The sequence below is a fragment of the Adiantum capillus-veneris genome, chromosome 29, assembly GCF_014529385.1.
Source record: "Adiantum capillus-veneris isolate H3 chromosome 29, ASM1452938v2, whole genome shotgun sequence".
NCBI classification, from domain to species: Eukaryota; Viridiplantae; Streptophyta; class Polypodiopsida; order Polypodiales; family Pteridaceae; genus Adiantum; species Adiantum capillus-veneris.
This window is the reverse complement of record NC_140959.1, coordinates 70,422,359-70,446,092: the sequence shown is the minus strand read 5'-3', so window position 1 is coordinate 70,446,092 and position 23,734 is coordinate 70,422,359. Positions and strand designations below refer to the sequence as shown.

Below are 23,734 nucleotides of genomic sequence, written 5' to 3'. Positions count from 1 at the left end.
GAGTGATTGTCTAGTCTATAAGGTGTGTGAGTGTGTGTGTGTGTGTGTGTGCGCACGTGTGCACGTGCATGTGTGTGCGTGTGTGTGATTTCTACTCAAGTCGCATCCATGACTCATTTTCGTTCATGTATTAACTATTTTGATCCTTTTGTGCATTGTGAAGAATCTATATATACACCTCTCAGTAAATTTCATGAATTATACTAAGTAAAAGGAGACACGCAATACTCAGCCATGTGTGTGTACCAGTACCAGTATATACAATACCAGTACCAGTCAGTACCAGTACGAGTATAGCAGTATCAGCATCAGTAGTGTATAGTGCCATTACCAGTAGTGCTTATTTAGTACCAAAGGTATTTTAGGCCAACCGTTCCAAGAAATTATACCAGGGAAATGGAAATAGGCAATAACCAGTTATGTGTGTGTAGTAGTACCAGTACTAGTACAATCCAGTAGTGCTTATTCAGTACCAAAGGTATTTTAGGCCAACCGTTCCAACAAATTATACCAAGGAAATGGCAACATGCAATAACCAATTATGTGTGTACCAATACCAGTACTAGTACAGTCCAGTGGTCTTAGTAAGTACCAGTATCAGTACCCCATGCCAACAATCCCAGGAAATTTATACTAGGGAAACCAAGAAAATTTATACTGTGTGTGTTTGTGTGTGTGTGATTTTTTCACTCAAGTAGGATTCATAACTCATTTTCAGCCATATATTAACTTTTTTTTTCTCTTTTTTGTATATTGTGAAGAATCTATATAGACACATTTCATTAAATTTTGTGAATTTACCTGGCTGTTGGAAGAGGTTGCCATGAGTGTTGATGCTTGTAGAGTTTGTGATCATGTGTACTGCGTATTTCGATCGTTAATTGTCAGATGTACATGCTGCTATTAAAAACCAATCTTATGTGCTAGCTTAAGATAATCTGGGAATGCTCACACACACAAATAGACTAACAAGGAGGGAGAGACCAACCAGTCATTTAATTACTTGAGCATGATCAAGCATACATATAAAACCCGTAGGAAAAAACCCAAAAAATCATGTGGTAAATGAAATCAGGGATGATCAAGAATCTATACCCGAAATTGTTGTAGGGAATACGTCAGTTGGGAAGGCGTTAAGCAGCTACTCAAAGATATAATGGAGTACGTCAGGGAAGGTCGTCCACTTTGTAACTGAAATCAAATTTGTGGAGTGTATGCGGCTGGCTTTGTGTGTGTGTGTGTGTGTGTGTGTGTGTGTGTGTGAGAGAGAGAGAGAGAGAGAGAGAGAGAGAGAGAGAGAGAGAGAGAGAGAGAGAGAGAGAGAGAGAGAGAGACAGAGAGAGAGAGAGAGAGAGAAAAAAAAAAGGTTTGTGTGTATGAAACTAGTAGCGATATCAGTGCATACAAAAACCTTCGTAGAGAGATATCGAGTTTTTGCAGACGAGAAGAGAGGAAAATTGCAATCGTTTTATACTCTGTATCACATGTACCACTATTTGGTGCTTTAATTTTGGTTTGCCAAAGTCCATATACTGCCAAAGTGATACTTAACCGTGTACAAGTCATTTGGTCGAGCATTTGGTGCAGTTATCTTTTGTTTGCTAAAAAACCATATGTTGCCAAATTTACGTGGGACCATATTCGGTGTATTTCTTTATGTATTATGTGGCATTGTTAAAATTGTCAAGATTTCTTATGTACAGTAGATGATGCACTGCTAGGTGTATGCATGATCTTCTTCATGGGTTCTTTGCCTTTCAGAGGTCTAAGGATATTTTTGATGGTATTAGCTATGGATGAATTGGCAAATCTGGGTAGTAGAGGATTTTTTGGGGGAATATAGAACTAGCTTACGAGCAGCTTCAAGCATATGCTCATGAAAGTGATAATAAACTAAACTAGCATGACGTATTTCCAGCGGTAAAGTAGCTTCCCATGCTATGAATGCATACACTTGTGCTGGTCCCGATTTGAAGGAAAACTTAGGTAGATTTTGAAACACATACCATAATAGATGGTCTACCCATAGTGTAGACGCATTAGAGGTTGAACTAGGGTTAAGTTTTCTGCATGCTCATTTGACAAGAGGTCTATATGTATTCCAACAATTTTTGAGAAACTTCTTTGTGTTTTTAACCCAATCTGCAAGTGATAAACCTTTTGTTCTTGCCCCCAGAGATGTGTTAGAGCATTTGTTAGAGTCTACGTGCGCTAAAGAAATATGTTGAAGCTCAAAAGAAATATCAACAAACAAAAGATGTTTAGCTTGTAAAGTTGTGGTTCTACACTGTTTCCTCAGGGGGTGCACCTTTGAGACACTATTCATATACGTGCATTCAAAGGGTATTAAAAAACCACCTTTATTTACATGCTTAAAATAAAAAAATGACCCCTTTTTCTTCAAATTAAAAATTACGGGTTTTTCTCTAAAATAAATTTAAAAACCCCTTCTGTTAATATAATCTTGTTGAAATTTTAAAAGAGGTACACCCCCCAAGACTGTTCCACAAGTTCAATTGGTATACTGCACAGTAAGGCCAAAGAGTTGATAGAAAAAGGTGCACAATGGTTGATAAGCTCAAAATTCCAAAGTTGTTGTCGAGTCAAATAGAATCTAACTTTACTTGTCTAGGGGGAATGAGAGGGACTACACCATAGAAGATATGTGAAATAGATTTTTCAGGCTTAGATAATGACGGAGTGCTTGCAAGGGGTGAGAAGGATTCTTGCTCTTGTGGATCAAGGAGATCAAAGGAGTTTATTTACAATAGTAGGAAGAGACGAAAAGTAAAAGTCCAAATCAGCACTATCTTGAGTATGAATAAAAGGAACATTAAGTAGGAAATTCACAGACAAAGAAAGAAGACTAGAAGGCTATTTTCTAGAAGATTCAAGGAGAGAAATCCAATCATTAACTGAAGCAATGTTTAGAACAGATAAGAAACCACTAGATAAAGCTTCAGATTCAAAATCTAGAAGCCGTTTATGGAACTCGGGCGCTTTAAAACAAGAGAATACACTGTGTGGTCGTAGGTGGAATTGGTATCCTCTGTTTGTTTGCATAGCCTAGTTTGGTTAGGGAGGAAATCCATCCTACCTGCTATGAAGAAATATTTATTAGTAATAGGTCATTTTTTGGATATTATACAATTTAATTATACAGGATTACTCGACCAAGAGTAATCGAGGAGACACTATGGTGTGTGTTTATTATGAAAATCCCCTTTGATATATAAGTATAATTAAATTATACTAAACACCAAGAAAATAAAACACTTTTGATATATGCAAAATCACTTTCATTTATAATAATGATCGAAATACATTATTTTGATACAAAGGTTATGGAGACGAATCCTCTAAGGAACAAGACTGAAGTTTATACATGCCACCATCCAACAAGACATATGTTTAAAACACACCCTGACATTGTGGGAAGACAGGTACAAGGCAACATTAACCGCTTGTCATCGTTGTCAATCCCATAAAAAACCCACCGCACACTATATTGTTAGTACAATGATATTTATTCAAGATATTGTACAACATTCTTGGCTTTTCAGGCAAGAAATGGTCTAATCCTAGACATGGTTATTTCACTTGTATTGTGACTAGCTACAAAGGGGTTTCGTTCCTGCTTGGTACGTTCTAAAATCATTTTCTCATTGATAACTGCCATCGTGGCTGGGTCAGTACAAACACACATTCTAGCAGTACATTGTAAGTGAACTTCATGCTTTTAGCTTCTTACTGAAATACATACCTATTTATGAGATATTGGTGACAACTGGAAGGTGATATCTTAAAGTAATACAAAGACAGATAGTTAAAAACCAAGTCCAAGTTCTTAGACTACTGCATATGACTATTATACATGCATATACGGTCAATAAATTAAATGTAATCTCCTTCAACTGCCTACTGGATGTTATTGTTCCTAGATTTTGAAGTTATCTCGCTTTAAATCAAAAACCATATGCTATGAAAAACTTCCAGCCTTATGTTTACTTCAACTACATGTCAGTATTAAGAGCATCCATATGAGGTTAGTATCAAGCCAAAAATATGCTCATACATTTGAGTTTTAGGAAGGAACCATTACCATACAATATTATGTGCAAAATAGGTTACAAATAACCAAATCAAAAGCAAGGCAGGTAGCCTAGTATCCAAGTATTTTTACCCTAGGAATAATATGAGATAAAAAGGAATTTCTAGGGAACATGAGAATCAAGCTTTATAATGCACATGAAATGTTGGATGATGCACATCATGTTTATGATTGTATGTAGCCCAGAGATGTGGTTTCATCAAACCCTTTGATTTGACAAGCCCAAGCAAGAGAAGCATACCAAGTTTTGAACCAGATTCTTCAAGCAGGAATTTGCCTTGACAAGGTGACATTTTTAGGGCGTAACTGATGCTTGTGGGGTTGAGGAACCTTAAAGAAGAGAAATTCATGGTTTCATTGTGAACAGGGGTTCAGGACATGCTGCTGGGAAAAAAGTTTTTGAATATGTATGCTAAGTGTGGAAGACTTCAGAATGCACAAAGAGTTTTTTAGATAATCAAAGATCACAATTCAGCTTCATGCTCTACCATGCAATCAAGACTGGCTCAACAAAGAAAATCTGCAAAAGTGCTTTCCCTTTTTAGTCAAGTGCGACACAAAGGAATAAGGCTAGAGAGGTTGCTTGTTTATGTATGCTAGATGCATGCGCTACTTTGTCAACACTAATAAAAGTAAAGTATAGGCATGTTCACATTCTAAATTTAGGGCGTGAATCAAACATTGTCATTAGCAATTCTCTCAAAAGTAGCCATGGCAGGTATGGTAATGTAAAGGATGCTTGTAAGGTCTTTGAGAACATGTCATAAAATATAATATCTAACCAACCAAATTGATTTTCTCATATTACACTAATCATTTAATGTGGGAGAATAAACGGGAACAATGGTTAGAATATAGACATGTGCTTACAGATCTATCTCAACACGGGGCCAATGGTAAAGGAGTCCAAATGAGAGATGATTTTTCAAAGAGCAAGGCTAGCCAATGGAGCTTAAACGCCTTAGGGTTATCTTCATTGAAGACCTCCAAAGGTTGGTGTTAAAAGTCCTTTGACCTTAGGTAAGCTAGGGATGTGCTTGAGGTGGGAACCCGGTGTCGGAATGTGTGCGGTCTAGCTGGAAAGGTGCAGAATCTCTGGCTATGAGAGTTCGTGATGAGAGTCACAAACACTTGTGAGAAATCATTTGTGGAGAATCACCAACCCTCTTGCTAAGGGTGACAGAAAATCTAAGAGCGTTCGTGACAGCAAAGTCACAAACCCTCTTTCCTATCGTGCTTGGAGTCTGCTTGTTCTCGTAGTCGGGATTATGATGAGAGGATCACCAAATCACATTCAATTTCACTTTAAAAAAACATTGAAAAACACTAATGTTTCAGCCATGAAACCTCAATGCTCATACAAGCACAATTCTCAATCAAAACCCGACCTCTTTCATGGTCTCATGTAGCCTCGCCCCCAATTACATAGTCGTAACATCAAACAAATGAAAGGAATGCTCGAGCTTCCACCTTCGCGACGACAATTTTCTGATTTTGCAGAGATTTAAGAGCTTCTAAAGTGAATCCCACACACCATTTTGATAAGGAGAAATCCTAATTCACTCCCTCACTAACTCAGATACAAGATTTCGAAGAGGCTGGACTGCCCTACACATAGATTGAGCAACCATGGAAGCCATTACACAGTAGTGATAAATTGCAGGTTTTTTCTGTAAAAATCAGCCTTCTCTCTCTTGCCCACGGCATTTTCAGCTGATGTGTCAGACAGTTTGTGATCATTCCAAGAAGAGGCAAACAATCAATTTCCACAACCACTGGTGCCCCTATCAAGTACTCCTTGTCACACCTCAATGATGTAACCACCCCCCATAGTTCCCTTTTTACTTGTGCATAATCTCATTGGCGAGAACTTAGAATCTTGGCTCCAAATCTCATTACATACCTTTTTCCTTCATCATCATCTTGCCCTACTTCCCATCCTATCCCTGTAGGACTCGTGTCCACTATCACAATGACAGGTCTCTCACATGCATAGTCTACCTTTCTCAAGGTTGGCGATGAAAGAAGTAGCTTCTTTAGCTTTCTCATGGCTTTTGTGTGCTCTTCTTCCCATCAAAACTTTTGATTCTTTCTCAATAACCTATAAAGGGGATCTGCTACATGTGCATAATGTGGTATCCAAATAAGATAGAAGACGCAAGCACCAAGAAATCTTTGAACTTCAGTTATAGTTGTATATGTTTCTTTCATGTTTTTAATTGCATCCATCTTTTTTGGACAAGGCCTTCTACCATAAGGACCACACATATGCCCCACAATCAACACTTCATTGATACCAAATACAGATTTTTTCCCTGACAAGGTAAAATTAACTTCTTCCAGCTTTGACAAAATCTTCTCACAATCTTCGATATGGTCTACAATAAACTTACGGCACCCCCTTGAAACCATAGCTTCATCTTTATCTTTCTCTTCACATCCTTTGATGGGCACATCATCAAGAAATGGCATTGTGATTTGAGGTATGAAGTCACGTAGAACCTTGTTCATCCCATTCATCATATGTGCAAATGAATTTGTTGCTCCTTGAGGTAAGGTACACATACTTACCAGTCCCAAAGGTGTTTTCATAGTTGTCAGATCTCTACTATCAACATCTAGCTGAAATTGATCGTACCCTAAATAGAGATCTCCCATTTAGTAAATTGACCTTCCTGCAAACGCCTCTGTAAATTCATCCACTATAGGTCCTGTACCCACATTCCTTATGGTAACCTTGTTTACAAGTTGCATATCTTGTATGAACCACAAAGATCCATTCTTCTTAGGCACAGTGAACCGCCTGTTTGAATATGGCGCACAAGAAGGCTCCAAGACACCCATGCTAATCTTTTCATTGAGTAGTTCTATTAACTTTGGCAAATGTGCTTTCGGAACCGAAATTGGGTGTAGATTCCAAGGTACATGAGGGATAGTGAAGATCACCATAGGTGCAACAACATTAGGATCAACACACCCTATCTCATGTGGCTGGAAAGAAAAAGCCCTACAATGTCTTGAAAGCATTTCTTTAAAACGCTTCTTCTGTTAAAAACTCCTCACAGCCAACTTTTATCTCTTTTAGGGATTCCATTGTGAACTTGTGTCCAGTTCTTTTTGGATCCCTAAGACTCGGCTGCAAAGAAGCTTGCTCTAGCTTTTTCTTACAATCTGATGATAAAGATAAGGCCATTGGTCTCACTTTCTTTGCCATCGTTTTGTACTTGGTCTCCACACGCACTTCTTGTCCTTCATTAGCATTGAAATCTTTTTTATCTTCAAAAGCCTCGATCACATCATACATTTCCATAGAGCACTACTTCCACAATGTGGATTCCATCTTGCATGTTAGAATCCATTATAGCTTCAAGCTCAAGCATAGTATCTACATGAGAAACTTGTTCAAAGAGACCTGAAATGTTTTCACTATCCTCCATGAAACCATTTTCTTTCATGTATTTCTGTACACTATATACATAATGTCGCGCACTTCTTTTCATATCCTCAAGCTTCATAAAACATATTGACCCATGCTATGTTAATCCCTGGAAACCTGTAGAAAAAGATTCTTCTCGCTTTGGGTCAGGCAAGAATCTTTTTCTTCTTGTACCATTGCAATCCCGCTTCACAATGGTACATGGCCAAAACCCCTTGTCTCCCTGTACTCTTTGAACTCGTTGTTCGCTTTTGGTAGAGGATACTCACGAAGACTATTGCGGTTCCTCTCGTGATTCACACACATAGTCAAAAATTGCACAGCTCGCTTCCCATCTCTGCTCTTTATCCTAGCATAAGCAGAACCGTCATCTAAGACCTTTGTTTCCATGCGAACGGTTGTGATGTATGGCTGCCCAAGGATAAGAGGATAGGTAGACATCTCCTACACAAAGAAATTTTGCTCATCCTTCACATTACCAATCGTCACTTTCACATTTGGACAAGTCCCATACAGCTCTCCTGATGAGTTATTTGTAGCTCTAATCATCCACCCATGGTCTGTGTCTATTGGCCACTTACCCTTCATGTAAAGACTCTTGGACATAAGATTGATGTCAGAGCCATGATCTATCAATGCAACATATGGCTCCTCAACATCACCCACCTTGACTAAGGTTTCTATTGTAGCTCTTGCCCAATGACTTTTGGAGTAGTGGCTTTTATAGGAGGCTTCATCATCATCATCATCATCTGCAAATCTAGCATGTGTATCTCATCAAGAAGACTGGTAGCATCCTACCACACTTTCATCACGATCACTCTCTTGGACATGTATTCCATGTGCCTTAAGTGGCTCCCCTTCACCCTCAAACTGTGGAGGAATATACTCAGTGAGAGTTTGCCTCTTTCTTTTTATGATATCTATAATTTCTTCATGAAACTCGCGTTCAGCAATGCCAAGAACTCACCCAAGGTAAACTCAACTTTGCTATTCAAAATCCTTTCCTCCACTACCTTCTTTAAGTTTGTGGCAGCTTCAATATCAGATTGTAGCTTGTATGTAGGACCTTTTGCTTTAGCTTTTCCTTGCTCTTTCTTCTTCCCTGTAGATGCCTCCTCCATAGGAATCTCACGAGGAGGAGGCACATGTGGTGGAGCCTCATAAGAAGGTCCTGGATCCTTTCTTCCACCAGCTCTTGTAACCCTCTTTGAAGTAGAAGGACCTGCATCTCCATTCTCACGTATGTGCTTCTCTTCACTAAAGCTATCACAATCCTTTCTGCCATGGTCTGTGCCATCACACCATATGCATCTGTGCACAAATCCTTCTTTGCTTTGGGATTTTTGTCATGCCAGTAGGTTGTCCTTTCTCTTCAAGCCTTGTTAGCTTTAACTTCATTTCTCGCATGCCCTTAACAAGATCATCAAGCATTGAATTATCACCTTTTGGACTCACAACAATAGGCTTTTGTGGAATCTCTGACGTGCTAGGAGGAGAGGTAGTACCATTCACCACCATCTTGTCCCTATGACGTTGCCTCTTAGCAAGCAATGGGACTGCGTCTTCAACCTCTTTCCAGTCAGCCTTAACACAAGAATGGTAACCTAACAGGACATAAAAGTGTCCTTTCAGGGTTTTGGGAAAAAATTCCAAAACCATAGTAGATCCACTCATTTTGAAAAATCCTTTCATGAGCTTATAGTTCAATAACTACTACATATGGAAAAAATGAGAAACTTGTAATTTTTCTCATCCCTTGGTCACTACAAGCCTCCAAAGTTGATGGACCAGTGCATTTTGCCCAAAACAGCAATTTCTTACGATTGATTGCATATAAATAAGAGTGGAGATTTTTGTAGGACATGAGATAAAATGCCCCATTAACTTCAATGGGTCGGTGACCAAAACATATGGTTGCTTTTACCTCACTAAAGTTTTTTTGGGCAAAAAAAATAGGTACCAAAAAGTTGCATTTTTGCCATTCTGCCTCCTATCATCAAAGTTTCTATAGTCACGCTCAATACAAATACTATATACATGTTTTCTTAGTTCCATTTGGGCCTCTGGATTCAAAAGGATCCATGGAGCATGTCAAAAAGATAATGGATCTCTTACAATTGGAACCTTGGGGGCAATGATAAAGTGCTAAATACAGCAAACATGAAAAAACTGGGTTTAGCATTATGACCTCTAGAAACCCATAAAAACTACTCAATATCTAGCCAAGTTTGTAGTCTATGATTAGATATGGTCACTACCTACAAAATACACACAATTGGACTAAAAAACTAGCAATATTGAGAAAGTTATACTTGCTACTCTAAAATGTATCGTATTCTTCAGCAATCAAAAAACTCAACCATCATCATATACTATGCTATATAGCATATTAGGTCCCCCAAAACTCAAGGAAGATTAGCTTTATGTTATACATTACACTTACACAATCAAAATTGAATTTGGATATCAAGAAAGCCACCAAAAAAATCATAAAAGTGCTAATTTTTGCCAAAAAACAGGATTATGCAACTCTTATAAATCGGTCATAACTTTCAATTTTAACACTTAGCTCTCCCTACAAGCATCAAAACATGTTGAGAACTATGAAGGCCTAAACTCTGGCCATCTAAACCTCACAAACATGAAGTTTAGAGTGGTGTAGTTGCCAAAAATTGAAAAAAAAAGCCAAAAACAGGACCAGTTTTTTCACACAGTTTAGGTTCAAAAATGTTGTGCAAGAGTAAGGTTAATGGTGAGATCGATACTCAAAAAAAAATGCTAAGTTTTTTTCAGCTCATAAGGCAACTTTGTGGATATATAGCACCTAGAAATTCATTTTCATACTCTTCAAATAATTCAAGCAAAATGGTCACTTAACAGGACACAAAAGTGTCCTGTTACCATTCTAGTGTTAAGACGCTGTTCTATATTCTTGTCTTCAAGGAGTAGCTCTAGCTTTTCTTGGAGCTCAGAACCTGCAGCTTGAAGGAACAATTCAGTCTTTTCACTATCCAAAGTGGCTTGCTCTGTTCCTGATAGCTGAGCATAGCGCCGCTCAAACTCTCTCAACAGTTCGGTGATGGAAAGTCTTTCTTTTGGCTTTGCAACCCATTCCAACAAGATTCTTTTTGTAACCCTTTCAGAGTCCTCCATGAATTATTCCTCCTTTAGGGCTAATTTGACTTGCTCCCAACCTTCTCCATGCTCCTCCGTAATTCCCCTTACATGGTCTCTAATCTCGGGGACCACAACAAGCTCAAAACTATGAATTATGTCCACCTCTGGAACCCGTTGTAGCTCCATCTCCTTTACATAACCACGAAGAAACTTTGTGACATCTTTCCCTTCAAATTGGTCCATTTTGTTCACAATAGCTTGAAGAACTTTGGTTGTTGACACCTCCCTTCTTTCTGCAGCCTGTTGTTGTTGCATAAACATGGCGAATGCTTGAAACATTTGCATTGTGCCTTGATCAAAATGCATGCCTTGTTGCTCTTGTTGATCCATAGCTTTAATTATTTGTAATTAAACCTTTCAAAACAAGTTTTGGAACCCCCACCCCAGCTGCTTCGCGTCGGGTTCACCAGAAATGTTGGAATGTGTGCGGTCTAGCTGGGAAGGTGCAGAACCTCTGGCTGTGAGAGTTCGTGATGAGAGTCACAAACACTTTGTGAGAAAGCATTTGTGGAGAATCGCCAACCCTCTTTCTAAGGGTGATAGAAAATCTAAGAGCGTTCGTGACAGCAAAGTCACAAACCCTCTTTCCTATCGTGCTTGGAGTCTGCTTGTCTCATAGTCGGGATTATGATGAGAGGATCACCAAATCACATTCAACTTCACTTAGAAAGACCATTGAAAAACACTAATGTTTCAGCCATGAAACCTCAATGCTCATACAAGCACAATTCTCAATCAAAACCCGACCTCTTTCATGGTCTCATGTAGCCTCGCCCCCAATTACATAGTCGTAACATCAAACAAATGAAAGGAATGCTCGAGCTTCCACCTTCGCGACGACAATTTTTTGATTTTACAGAGATTTAAGAGCTTCTAAAGTGAAGCCCACATACCATTTTGATAAGGGGAAACCCTAATTCACTCCCTCACTAGCTCAGATACAAGATTTCGAAGAGGCGGGACTGCCCTACACATAGATTGAGCAACCATGGAAGCCATTACAAAGTAGTGATAAATTGCAGGTTTTTTCTATAAAAATCAGCCTTCTCTCTCTTACCCACGGAATTTTTCAGCTGAAGTGTCAATTTTTGGGCCATTTTGCCACTTTGGACCAAAACTAGGTCATTTTTAGCTCATTTTTTACCCAAAAAATGCCATTTTTTATGCGAAAAATCCCAAACAAAGTCAGAAAAATCCCTAAATTTGTGGGATCACCCGCATAAGCATAAAAATCATATAAGCATCATTTTCCATCAATATACCATTTTGGGTCACTTTCCATGCAATTCTGCAACGGCGCCTGTTAGCTGCTATTTTTGGTAGTTTTTACCCGCATCAGTCTTTATAGGCCGAGATGAGTGTGCCACCATGAAACACTTGGAATATATATATTGTAAAACCAAATTAAGCATCTTAACAAGTAGAAAAGCACGCAAATGCGCCACATCCAGGGGCACGACTCCCCGGATAGGTATGTACATGATAATGACCGCAGTAGACGCTTGAACATATATCACAATATGTACATGATTGCTTTTATTTGCATACATCAAGAAGTGTCAAGAGTGAGGTGAATGTTTTTATTTCACACTATGTACGTGCCACAGCACGACACCGGCCCAAGCTTGAGGTGCTTGTCGTCCTTGTTGACTAAGGTGCTTGAGGTGCTGGTCGTGCTTGATGAGTAAGGTGCTTGAGGTGCTTGTCATGCTTGTTGACTAAGATGCTTGAGGTGCTTGTCGTGCTTGCTGACTAAGATGCTTGAGGTGCTTGTCGTGCTTGCCGACTAAGGAGATTGAAGTGCTTGTGGGAACACTACCCAAGCTTAATGTGCTTTGTCGTGCTTGCTGACTAAGGTGCTTTTGTCTCATAAGTCAAAGGCATCCCTACAAAGGAGGGGGCGAGCCCCAAAGCTAGGGGGATGAGAGAGAACACCCACACACACACACAAGGTAAGCCCAAGCCTCAAGAGGTAGCAAGAACACATGTCAAGCCCCTACCCATGTTGCCCTCATGGTGTGCCTAAAGCCTATTGGTTAGCCTCCCAATCGATCCAATGAAAATTTAATTGATTTAACTAATTGTTTTTGCATTTATCAAGTCCTCTCTCTCAAAGGGGAAAGGGGGACACTTGTCCCAAGATACCCTTAGTGCTTGATATGCGTTTTGAATGTGATTGGCCAGGCTTGCAGGGGTCCAATGAGCTTCCAAGTTGAGCTAGAAGAGGGGGTTGACCAAAGCAAGACGGGGGGGTTGCTCGGGGGGTATACTCTCCCACACACTCTCTCATTGTGGGAAGTGAAAAGTGCAAGAGCTCCATCTCCTTCTCCAAGCTAGTAGAGAAGTTGAGAGCCTACATCAACACTCTTGGCTATGGAATGCAAATCCAACCAAGAGCCATGCTTCAATGCTTAAGCTTGACATCTTCTCCATCTTCATTACCATGCTGTTATGTATGCTAGCAAGAAGATTGATGATAAGTGATAACTAATTCTTTCTCCTATGAATGTTTCTTCTTCCTCTTCCCTACCCTCATTCCCCAGTAGCTCTCTCCACCTTTGAAGGTGATTGAGGCCTGGGGACTGAGGCTTGGGATAGTTAATGCTTTTTACAAATTCTATGTTATGCTTGTGATGCATGAAGCTTTCCATCTTCATTACATCACCTAGTTCACAAGAAACACAAATATTGTATTGTACCAAGTCTCTCTTGATGGGAGAATCTATAATAAAAATTCCTATTGAAGGGGGGACCGGCTCCACATAAATACGGTCCTCAACTGTCAAGTTCTCTAAACTCTCTCTCTTGCAAAAGTATTGTTCATGAAAAGTTAATTAAGTACTATGATTATGTTGCTACCATCAATTAAGTTTACCATCTATTGTTACCATATACATGTGGTAGTGATGTGTGTGAACACACTAGGACCGTCGGGGCATTTTTTCCCTCTTTAGGAGGTTTTTCCCCCCGTGCATTATATATACACCCATCACTCTAGGGCTATCTATCTTTCTGTTGCATACTAAGTAATACACTCTTTGTTGTGTGCCTTGAGCTTCCTTCGTCTTCTCCAAGCTATATGTGTTTCCCTAAAACCCTAATTCCAAAAATTGGTACCAGAGCAGGTTACGTCCTCTCAAGCTTAGTCGCCAGCAACTCCAACACATGCCTGCTCACTTTCTTCGATTTTTGATTCGGGCTCATTTCGACCTCTGTTTCCACTATTGTCAGGTCTACGCATGCAATTTTGTCATTTTATGCAGTTTTTGTCAATGCCAATTACTGCATAACACGTCCCATACAGTCTACTGCCATTTGTTCTTTATAGCACATGCTAGTCTCACGCAGTTTCTCCTCATTTCAGGCAATTTTCACATCAGGTGCAGTCGTTTTCCATGGCTGACAACAACACAAATATGTTCAAGATGTTTGTTGCTATTAAGGACAAATTGGATGGGGACAATTACCCTATGTGGGCTTACATGATGGGAGTTTGGAACATTGTCCGAGGCATTGATGTACGTTTTGGTATTGTGGATGCAGGCGATGTTGAGGATGCTCTAGGTTTTGTTTCCAAGGTTACTACTGTCATAGTTGTTTTGCCTACGGCTGAGTAGGCTCGTTGGGATGTAAAAGATGCACAAGCTCATGCATTGTTTCCGTTTTTTGTGAAGCGCACTATTACTACCCACATTCGTTCAACAAAATCTGTCGAACAGGCTTGGGATATTCTGGCTGGTCTTTATGCAAGCCGTAATGAGGCTAAAATTGCTTTGCTACGTAAAGAGCTGGAATTGATGATTATGCATGAGGAAGATGAAATGGACACTTTCCTTGCTGGTGTCAAGGATGTTAATGAGCAACTAATTTCTACAGAAGAAGTCATTTTTGATAATTCACTTGTGCAGACTGTTCTTGATGCTTTGCCAAATTCTTACCAGACTTTTGCTAGTACTTGGAGACTGATGACCCAAGGAAATCTTGAAGCTGTCAAGTTTGATGCATTGTGCACAATGCTATTTTGCAAGAGTCAATTTTCAAAAAAAACGGCACTAGGTAGCGTGCAATTGAACAGGCTTTTATCGCAGCTCAAAGAAAAAGTGGAAACAACAATGTAGCCACTTCTTATGGTTCTTCTGTGAGTGGCAAAACTTCTGTTCCTAATGCTTCTGCTGGCAGCACTTTGTCTGGAAATTCTGGTGATAAGGGCAAAAATAAGATGCGTTGCCATTATTGTGAAGCTAATGATCACTTGATCAAGCAGTGTCCGAAATTGAAGGCAAAAGAGGCTAAGAAGAAAGAGGCTGGATCCACTACAGGGTCCAATAGAAGTGCAGCAATTGTAGAGTCTTCTGTCAAAGGAGATTGTGATGCTGATGTTGATGCAGAATGGGCATTTAGTGCAGAGTACACTTATGATCCTATTGTCCATGATGCATGTATGTCAATTGCTGTAGATCACATGTGTGTTATTTTGACAGTGGTGCTACAAAGCACATACCTCACATCGTGATTTGTTTACCTCTATTGAGTCTGTCCCTCATGGAAATACGGTGCCTTGTTCCAACAATACCTCTTATCATGTTCAAGGAGTTGGAAAGATTGTTCTTACTGCTGCAAATGGTAGTTCTTTCACAATTGTTGATGCACTGTATATACCTAGGATCAAAAATGTACCTTTTGTTTGTATCTGCACTTGCTAGACTTGGTCTTGTAGTCAAATTTATGGATGACAGATGTACAATTCATGATCTCAGTTTTGATGATGAAATTGTTGCATCTGGTCTTTTGTGTCGTGGGTTGTATAATCTCACTTTGTATGACAAGTGTGGACAAAATTTTGCAAATGCTGTTGCAGATTCAAGGGTTGTTTCAGATGAAAAACTGTGGCATGCACATTTTGGGCACGTTTGCAAAAATCTGATATGGTTGCTTCTTTGCCGCCTCTTGAAGCACGTGTCAAACATGTTTATGAAGGCTGTATTTTGGGTAAAATGCAGCATGCTAAGTTTCCAAAGGATGGGTCAGTTCATGCTCCATGCATATTGGAACTTGTGCATAGTGATGTTTGTGGACCTATGCAAACTCCGTCCTTGGGAAATACTTTCTCCAGATTCATGCACTTTAAGGTGTATTAGCCTTATGCAAAACATTGAGATGGGTCAAATTTATCCCACCACTAGCCAGAAATGCATTAAATTCATGAGACATATACTCCCCCCCTTGATCGAAACGGAGGGTGCCCATAATGAAATGTACAGTGCGTACACGCCTCAGTAAAATGGTGTTGTTGAGAGGAAAAATAGGTCTCTTACGGAAATGGCACAATATATGCTCAAGAGTCAAGCTTTACCACATTTGTTTTGGCTCAAGTCTATCATGTGTGCCACTTATGTACTCAACAGGTGTCCAACGAAAGTGTTGCAGTCGATGACTCCATATGAAGCATGGCATGATAGAAAGCCATCTATTGAGCACATGCGTGTTTTTGGCTGTTTGGCTTATGGTTTAGTGCCACAACCGCAGCGCAGAAAATTGGATGATAAGGTTGTCAAATATATTTTTGTTGGTTATAGTGTTGAAAGCAAAGGTTACAGGTTGTACCATCCACAAATAAAGTGTATTTTGGTCTCACATGATGTTGTGTTTGTGGAAGATTATGTTCATGCTTTGTTGTCATGTACTAGAGATAATAATGTAAGCTCACATGACTGGATGCACCTTTGTCTAGTCGTACTCGTTCAGGTTCTCACCATGCCTCTTATGCGTCAGATTGTTATGCTTTGGCTGTGTCTAGCTTATGTGATATAGAGGAACCTCTATCTTTTTATGAAGCACAGAATTCAAAAAATTGGATGGTTGCCATGCAATCAAAATATGATGCACTTATAGAAAATGACACATGGACTTTACGTGATTTGCCTCCTGGCAAAGGCCATTGGTACAAAGTGGGTTTACAAGTTGAAACACAAGCCGGATGGTGAGGTTGATCGCCATAAGGCTCGACTTGTTGCAAAAGGCTATGCGCAGTAGAAAGGCATAGATTATGAAGAAACTTTTGCTCCCACTTGTCTACTTTTTGTTTTCTATGTGCTTTGGTAGCTCATTTTGGTTGGGATGTACATCAATCCGAAATTTTTACTGCTTTCTTGAATTGGTGAAATATTTGAGAAAGTCTATGTAACACAGCCTCGCGGTTTTGTCAAGAAAGAACAAGAGGACAAAGTGTTTAGATGTAAGAAGGCTTTGTATGGGTTGAAGCAATCTCCTCGTGCTTGGTATGAGAAAGCTGACACTCATTTGGTCAAACGAGGCTTTCGTACTAGTCCAATAGAAAGCACATTGTATGTCAAGTGTGAGAGCGATGTACTTCTCATTGTTGTTCTTTATGTGGATGATTTGTTGATCACTGGTCCCAATGAGGCACATATTGTTCAATTTAAGGCTTATTTGAATGCTACTTTCCAAATGAAAGATTTGGGATTGTTGCATCATTACTTGGGCATACAGTTTAAGCAGTGTGATGGTGGTATTGCCTTGTGTTAGAAAAGTTACATAGAGACATTGCTATGTAAGTTTGACCGTGAGGACTGCAAACCTATTGCCACTCCCATGGAAACAAGTTTGAAGTTGAGTCTACATGATGTTGGTGATCCTGCTGATGTCACTCTTTACCAAACTTCTATTGGCTACCTCATTTATGTATGCAACACGAGGCCGGATATTCAGTTTGGAGTCTCACAAGTCATCAGATTTATGCCTAGCTCAGGGTCTAAGCATTGGCAGGCAGTCAAGAGGACTTTTTGCTACTTTAGTGGCACTTTGCATCTTGGCTTGTTTTATCCCAAGGGGAGATCATTGCCGCCAGTTTTACATGCTTTTTTGGACTCATATTGGGTTGGTTGTTATGACACACGAGTGTCCATAAGTGGTTTTTGTTTCATGCTTGGCAGTTCATGTAGAGTCATGGTTGAGCAAGAAGCAACCTACTATGGCCATTTCCAGTTGTGAGGCTAAGTAAAGGGCAATCTTCACAGCTATGGTTGAGTGTGTATGGCTCAGACACCTTATGGCTGATTTGGGTGTTGGACAAGACATTGCCAACATCATCTACATTGACAGTCAGAGCGCATTGGCAGTTGCGAGGAACCCAATTTTTCATGCTCGCACAAAGCACATTGAGGTGCATTACCACTATGCCAGGGAGAGGCTCTGAGCAGGAGAGATCATCTTGGCTTATGTGCCAACACAGGACAACCTTGCAGATCTTTTCACAAAGGAATTCTCTCTTGAGAAGTTTGAAGCTTTCCATAAAGCTTTGGGCTTGCTCCTCTTTGTGGACTGATCCTGTCCTCAGGGTGGCACTTCCCTTTACTCTTCGTGCCAGCCCTCGTTCACCGCATCACTCCCAGGGGGGAGTTGTTACCATATACATGTGGTAGTGATGTGTGTGAACACACTAGGACCTCCTGGGCATTTCCAAATGCCTATTTGAGAGGGGCAACTCCACATACATACGGTCCTCAACTGTCAAGTTCTCTAAACTCTCTCTCTTGCAAAAGTATTGTTCATGCCAAGTTAATTAAGTACTATGATTATGTTGCTACCATCAATTAAGTTCACCCACCCTCTATGTTCTCATAGTCTCACAAAAATGCTCTCTTTAATTCTCCTAATTCCGCTTCCTCAAAGTTCCTCAACTGTCAAGTTCTCTAAACTCTCTCTCTTGCAAAAGTATTGTTCATGCCAACCCTCTATGCTCTCAAAGTAGTCTCACAAAAATGCTCTCTTTAATTCCCCTAATTCCGCTATCCTCAAAGTTCATAGGCCATTTCCATTACAGAACACGTCGTAGCAAGATGAGGTTTCATGGACTACCATGATTGGGATTTCTGCACAACACAATCATGATAAGGAAGCAGTTCAATTGTTTTGCAAAATGCTCCAAGAAGTAGACAAAAGCAACGTTACCTAGATGTGTGTTTTAGATGCTTGTATAGGCAGCTCCATGTTTGTAGAAGGTAGAATGATTCATTTCTGCATTGTTCACGATGGGTTGGAGACTGATGCTGAAATTTTCAATGCTCTTCCACACATCCATGTAAATTGTGGCAGTTTAGAAGATGCCTCTCATGTGTTCCTACTCACATATGCATGATGTTATCCCATGGACTTCCTTAATGCAACGCTCAAGATTTGAACCAAATAGCATCACATTTGTTCGTGTTCTTGATGCATGTGCAAGTTGCAAGTGAGCACATACATAACCTTGTTGCACATAGTAATTTGGAGTCTTATGTATTCATCAGCATTGCTCTTGTGAACATGTATGGTAAATGTAAGCCCTCTTAGCCTGTTACGTAGGGATATGTTGGGAAATTACTTTGCCTTTAAAATCTCTCTCTCTCTCTCTCTCTCTCTCTCTCTCTCTCACACACACACACACACACACACACACACAGTACTTTGCCTTTAAAATCACACTCTCTCTCTCTCTCTCTCTCTCTCTCTCTCACTCACACACACACACACACACACACACACACACACAAAGAGAGAGTATACTTCGCTCTTAAAAAGTTTGAACCGAAATGGCAAGACTGCCATTTCGGTTCAAACTTTGCTGCCTTACGGTAATGGCGCCACCTGCAGCAAAGACGAGACGAGTGCCATGCGCTAGCCAACAGTCTCTGAGCGAAGAAGGCAGAGGCCGCGTTAGCAGCGGGAGCTTCAGTAGTCTAAGCTTCCACAGCCAGGTGATCGACGATGTCGAAGACGATCTTGAAACTTCGCGAGGAAAAAGAAGCTCCAGAAGAAGGCTTTCTTTCGATAGCAACGCAAGTGGATGCAGCACCACATCTAGCGAAGACCTGTATCTTCTTAGCAAGAATCGGCAATCAGTGCAGAGCATCACCTCCTCCAACGCAAAGCGACATCTGCAAAGCTCGTCAAGCAAGAATTGGCGAGTGATTTTGCAGAGCTTAGCGGAGCTTTGGATAGAGCAACAGGTGGTTTCCTGCGGAGGAGACGGCAACCACTGGGTAGATGTAGTGTCCGAGAAGCTTTCTAGCACAGAAGCACAACTTGACATTCTAGAGCTTGATGGAATGGAGCTTCTCGATCATGACCAAGAGCTTGCTGTAGCTCTTTTCCAAGATCCTGATGCTTTTGCTACGGAGCTAATGGATCACATTCTTTGCTTGCTTTCCTCTAGCGAGCTGTGGAGCAGAAAGGGCTGCCTGCTCGGACGTCCTGCTCTTGTCGATGCCTACGCTGAACGTGGCTCTCGCCTCTGGATCCGCTTTAAATCTGTGCCTTTGCCCCTTCTCCCGATTTGTTCCTTGCAATGCCGCTCCTCTGAGCTTACCTTCAGCTGTGTGCCGACCAGCTCCAAGCAGCTGGTCTATGTCTATGGTGTTGTGTATGCCATCTCCAACATCACCAGAACATATCCTCCAGTCTTTTCTGGTTTTCTACAGTACACCTCTTCTGCTTTGAAGATTCTCTTGCTTTGCTTGTTTATGTTTTGTCTCAAAGAGGCCCCCTGTTCATACTAGCATTTAATATTTTCCTTGTATTTAGGCCTGTCAAATGGTAATTTTGTTGATATGCATTTCTTGACAGAAAGATCACAATTTTCCGGCAGAGATTTAGGTGCAAAGTCTGCAAAAATGTATATGATGCATACTATGGTTGTGACCTGTTGCTTCCCACTGGCTGCTGTCAGGCATGGATCTGTGAAGATGTCGAATCTCACGACTATCTTCCTCACCAGGTTCACTATGTGCTGTTTCCTCCCAAAACACAATGCACAGTTTCTTTGGAATGAAGTTGAAAAGAGCCTAATGAAAATTTGAAATCATGGGGAAGGTCCTTTGCATGGCAGGAAATCTTGCTGGGTCCAGTGCCAAATATGGCGACAGCAGGGATTCATGCTACTGCTCCAAATGCATTCTCATCGACTCTAGTTTCAGTTTCGCTCTTTGATGATCTAACAGGAAGGCTTGAAATTGGCGATTCAGTCGCCCTTATTGGTCACGCTTCCATGTACTGTGTACCAATGTCAGTCAACAGCGCCCTACCTCCCAGCGAATACCGCTTCGCAGAGGTGCGAATCAAGGCTAATAACATCTTTGCCCCATTTAATCTAAATACTTTGAAGGTTTTTGTCAATCCAGAAACAAGCCAAGCCTTCTGTAAGAGCAACGGGGAAGTTTCACTAGAAAGGTTGTGCAACACATTATGCCGCCATGGCCCTGGTACTCAGCTGTGGCCAAAGCTGTTACCCATTGCACTTCTGCTTAGCATAGTAGCAATGAATAGCCCTACAATTGAAGATCATCAGCAGATACCAGTTCCTTCAGATTATCCTCTTTTAGAGGCACCTAATACAACAACCTGCAAAGGGGAATTTGGTATCACCTCAAGAAAACAAATCCATATTCTGGTTACTGCCAAAAGTTTCTCTTCAGCAAGTATCTTACAATCTTTGCAAGCTGCATCTATGTATGCATCACGAAGCGTGCATGATGCGGGGGGCAACCGCACTTTTGCAGGAAAGGTCAAGCAGGATGATGCCTCCAAAGACAAGCAGATGCTACATGCTGGGTGCATCGCTCTAAGTAAAGGGGGTGTGCTTGTTCTTGACCTCTCACTTCTTGCAGTGAAAAACACAAAGCATCTTTCTGACGCAATGGACAGACGGTATGAAAATTCCCAGCATTACAAGCTGGAGCAAATTTCTAAGAGCACTACAGTTTGGGGTTTCACACATGAGAGTCCCCAGGAGTGCAGTAATCGGGGCACTGCAGATTCAAGAACTCGATCTCTTCCGCCAGCTTTGGTGCGGGGATTTGACATTGCTTTTGAAGAGCCTTCAGATGTGCTCTCAAACATTAACTCGGTGCAAACTCTGGTTATGGGTTTTAACAAAAGTACAAACATCAGCAGTTTCTCGAATGATTTGCAGCAGCATCTTTTGGCTGCTTCAAGCATACCATCCGTTAGCATCAGTGTAAAGGCTCATGACCTTCTTTGCTCCTATTACCTTGCTTTGAGAAGAAACAAGGAGTTCAGTGATGGCAGACCTGAGTGTATGGATGATGCATCAATCTCGACTCTGGAAAGCTTGCTGAGGGTTGCTGAAGCTTGTGCAAAGCTATGCTTGCGCTCAGAAATTCAAGAGGTAGCTGTGTGATTTATGTGACCATAAACTTTAAGCTCCGTTGATCTAGCTACATTTACACTTCCATGCAAAATTAAAGAATTTAAGTGCATGTTTAATGCATGCACCTTTGGTGTTGTTTATGCCTTCTATGTAATTTTTGATATATCGCTGTGCTACTTCTCTCTTCTTATTCTCTGCAGATTCCAGATGCAACCTTGGCCATCATGCTCTGTGAAAACTCTAACCTCACCAAGGTATGCTTTGGCAAGCGCAATCCCTCTATATAGTCTAATGCTTTAATGTTTATTTGTTTTCTACAAGATCTGTGCACAGCTCTCGAATTTCACTCCCTTCAAATGTTGTACATGCTATGATTGGGTTCTATACAGTTTGGGAGGTCTTTCGTTGGAGATCGCATGATGAGCGATTCAGATAAAGGAGTTTCTGCAAATAGGTTTGATCGCGCACTCGGAACTGATGAGCTAGACAGAGATCTTCGTGACTTCCATGCTCAGCTTACGAGATTACTCCATGACCCAATTCCATAGTGACAAAATAGATTAGATTTGCCTTTCCAAGTCCTTGTGTTTTTGTTATGTGCTTGTACAAATGAACATAACTTATCTGTGTTAACCCGGTAGTCAAGGCTCAATATGCTTTGATTTTTTATTAGGGGTACACGATTTTGTTTAAATTTATAATGAAATAATGGGAATCCTCAAAAGATCCCTGCTTGGGAGTGGGGAACTACATTTTGTTTGAGGAATCAAGAGTGCACAATGCACATAGGTGCCTCATGCGAAGCAAGCACTTGCTGCAACACAAGGAATGTACATTGTGAGTATGCTAATGCCAATTGCAGTGTTGCAGAATTGCAACGGGGTGGGGGGTGTGGGCATCTAGGAAAGAACGGTTTGAGGTTTATATTTTTAGCTAGCATGGGTGCCCTCTGAAGCAACATGAGTGGCTTTTTAAGCAATTAGCTCATATATTTACAATGTAGTTGTTGTAGTGCATGGGTTCGAATCCCACAATCTTTTGGGATTGTCAAATTGAAATGCATATCTTGCGACACAAAGCCTAAGCAGGGGGGATTTTGTGGAGATTCTTTGAAATCGTATCAAGAACAAGCCAATATGAAAAGTATGTGCCAGGGCCTCAAGAGTTTTGGGATCGCTTCAATGGATCGTTCCAGCACATTAACACTAGTTTGGTACAAAAGAAATTACTTGTCTTTTTCTCACAAATTTAAATAAAATGGTACATGAAATCTATAAAATATCTCAAGAAATGCTTTTGCAAACGTGTAAAATGTTAACTAGAGTACTCATCAAAATTATAATATCTTACTTTTGTACACAATCTCAATAGTAACTACACTCATGAAAAGCACCTAGGCAAAACAACATTTGATTTTTTGCTAAAACTCATAGCCTAGTCTAAGAAAACAATGAGTAGGGTATTGTATACACACTTGATATTTTTGCAACTCTCATGTGGAAAACAAACTTCATGACTAGAAATAAATATAGAAAGTCAGGTGGGTCAAATATGCAACATTTGCGAATTCTATTAACAACCACATAAAACATTTAGTTCATGTGAATTTGCATTATATTGTGCGGCATATATATTAGCTCTACCACTCCATTATTTAAGGTGATACTTTTTTATGGTTATGCAAGCCACATTTGGTGATTTATGTCATACCTAAAAATTTGTGTATGTTAAAATTCTTGTTTTTTAATCTATCATTAGCCTTAAAATAAAGTCTATTTTGGGTTTCGTTCGTTCATTTCATTTATTTCTATATAAGTACATTTTATGGTCACAATTGAAA

The 23,734-nt window shown here is 40.3% G+C and overlaps 1 protein-coding gene and 1 pseudogene across 1 annotated transcript; both read left to right on the top strand.

Moving 5' to 3' along the window:
- The window catches only part of LOC147419370 (pentatricopeptide repeat-containing protein DOT4, chloroplastic-like), a 72,943-nt pseudogene extending 53,961 nt beyond the window's left edge, over window positions 1-18,982 (top strand).
- Window positions 18,983-19,318: 336 nt separating this feature from the next.
- LOC147419369 (uncharacterized) lies at window positions 19,319-22,680 on the top strand. Its single transcript, XM_086505712.1, has 5 exons — window positions 19,319-20,205; window positions 20,352-20,502; window positions 20,614-21,912; window positions 22,095-22,148; window positions 22,284-22,680. The coding sequence occupies exons 1-5, from the start codon at window positions 19,319-19,321 to the stop codon at window positions 22,440-22,442; spliced, it is 2,550 nt and encodes an 849-aa protein (XP_086361838.1). The 3' UTR covers window positions 22,443-22,680.
- Window positions 22,681-23,734: the final 1,054 nt, after the last annotated feature.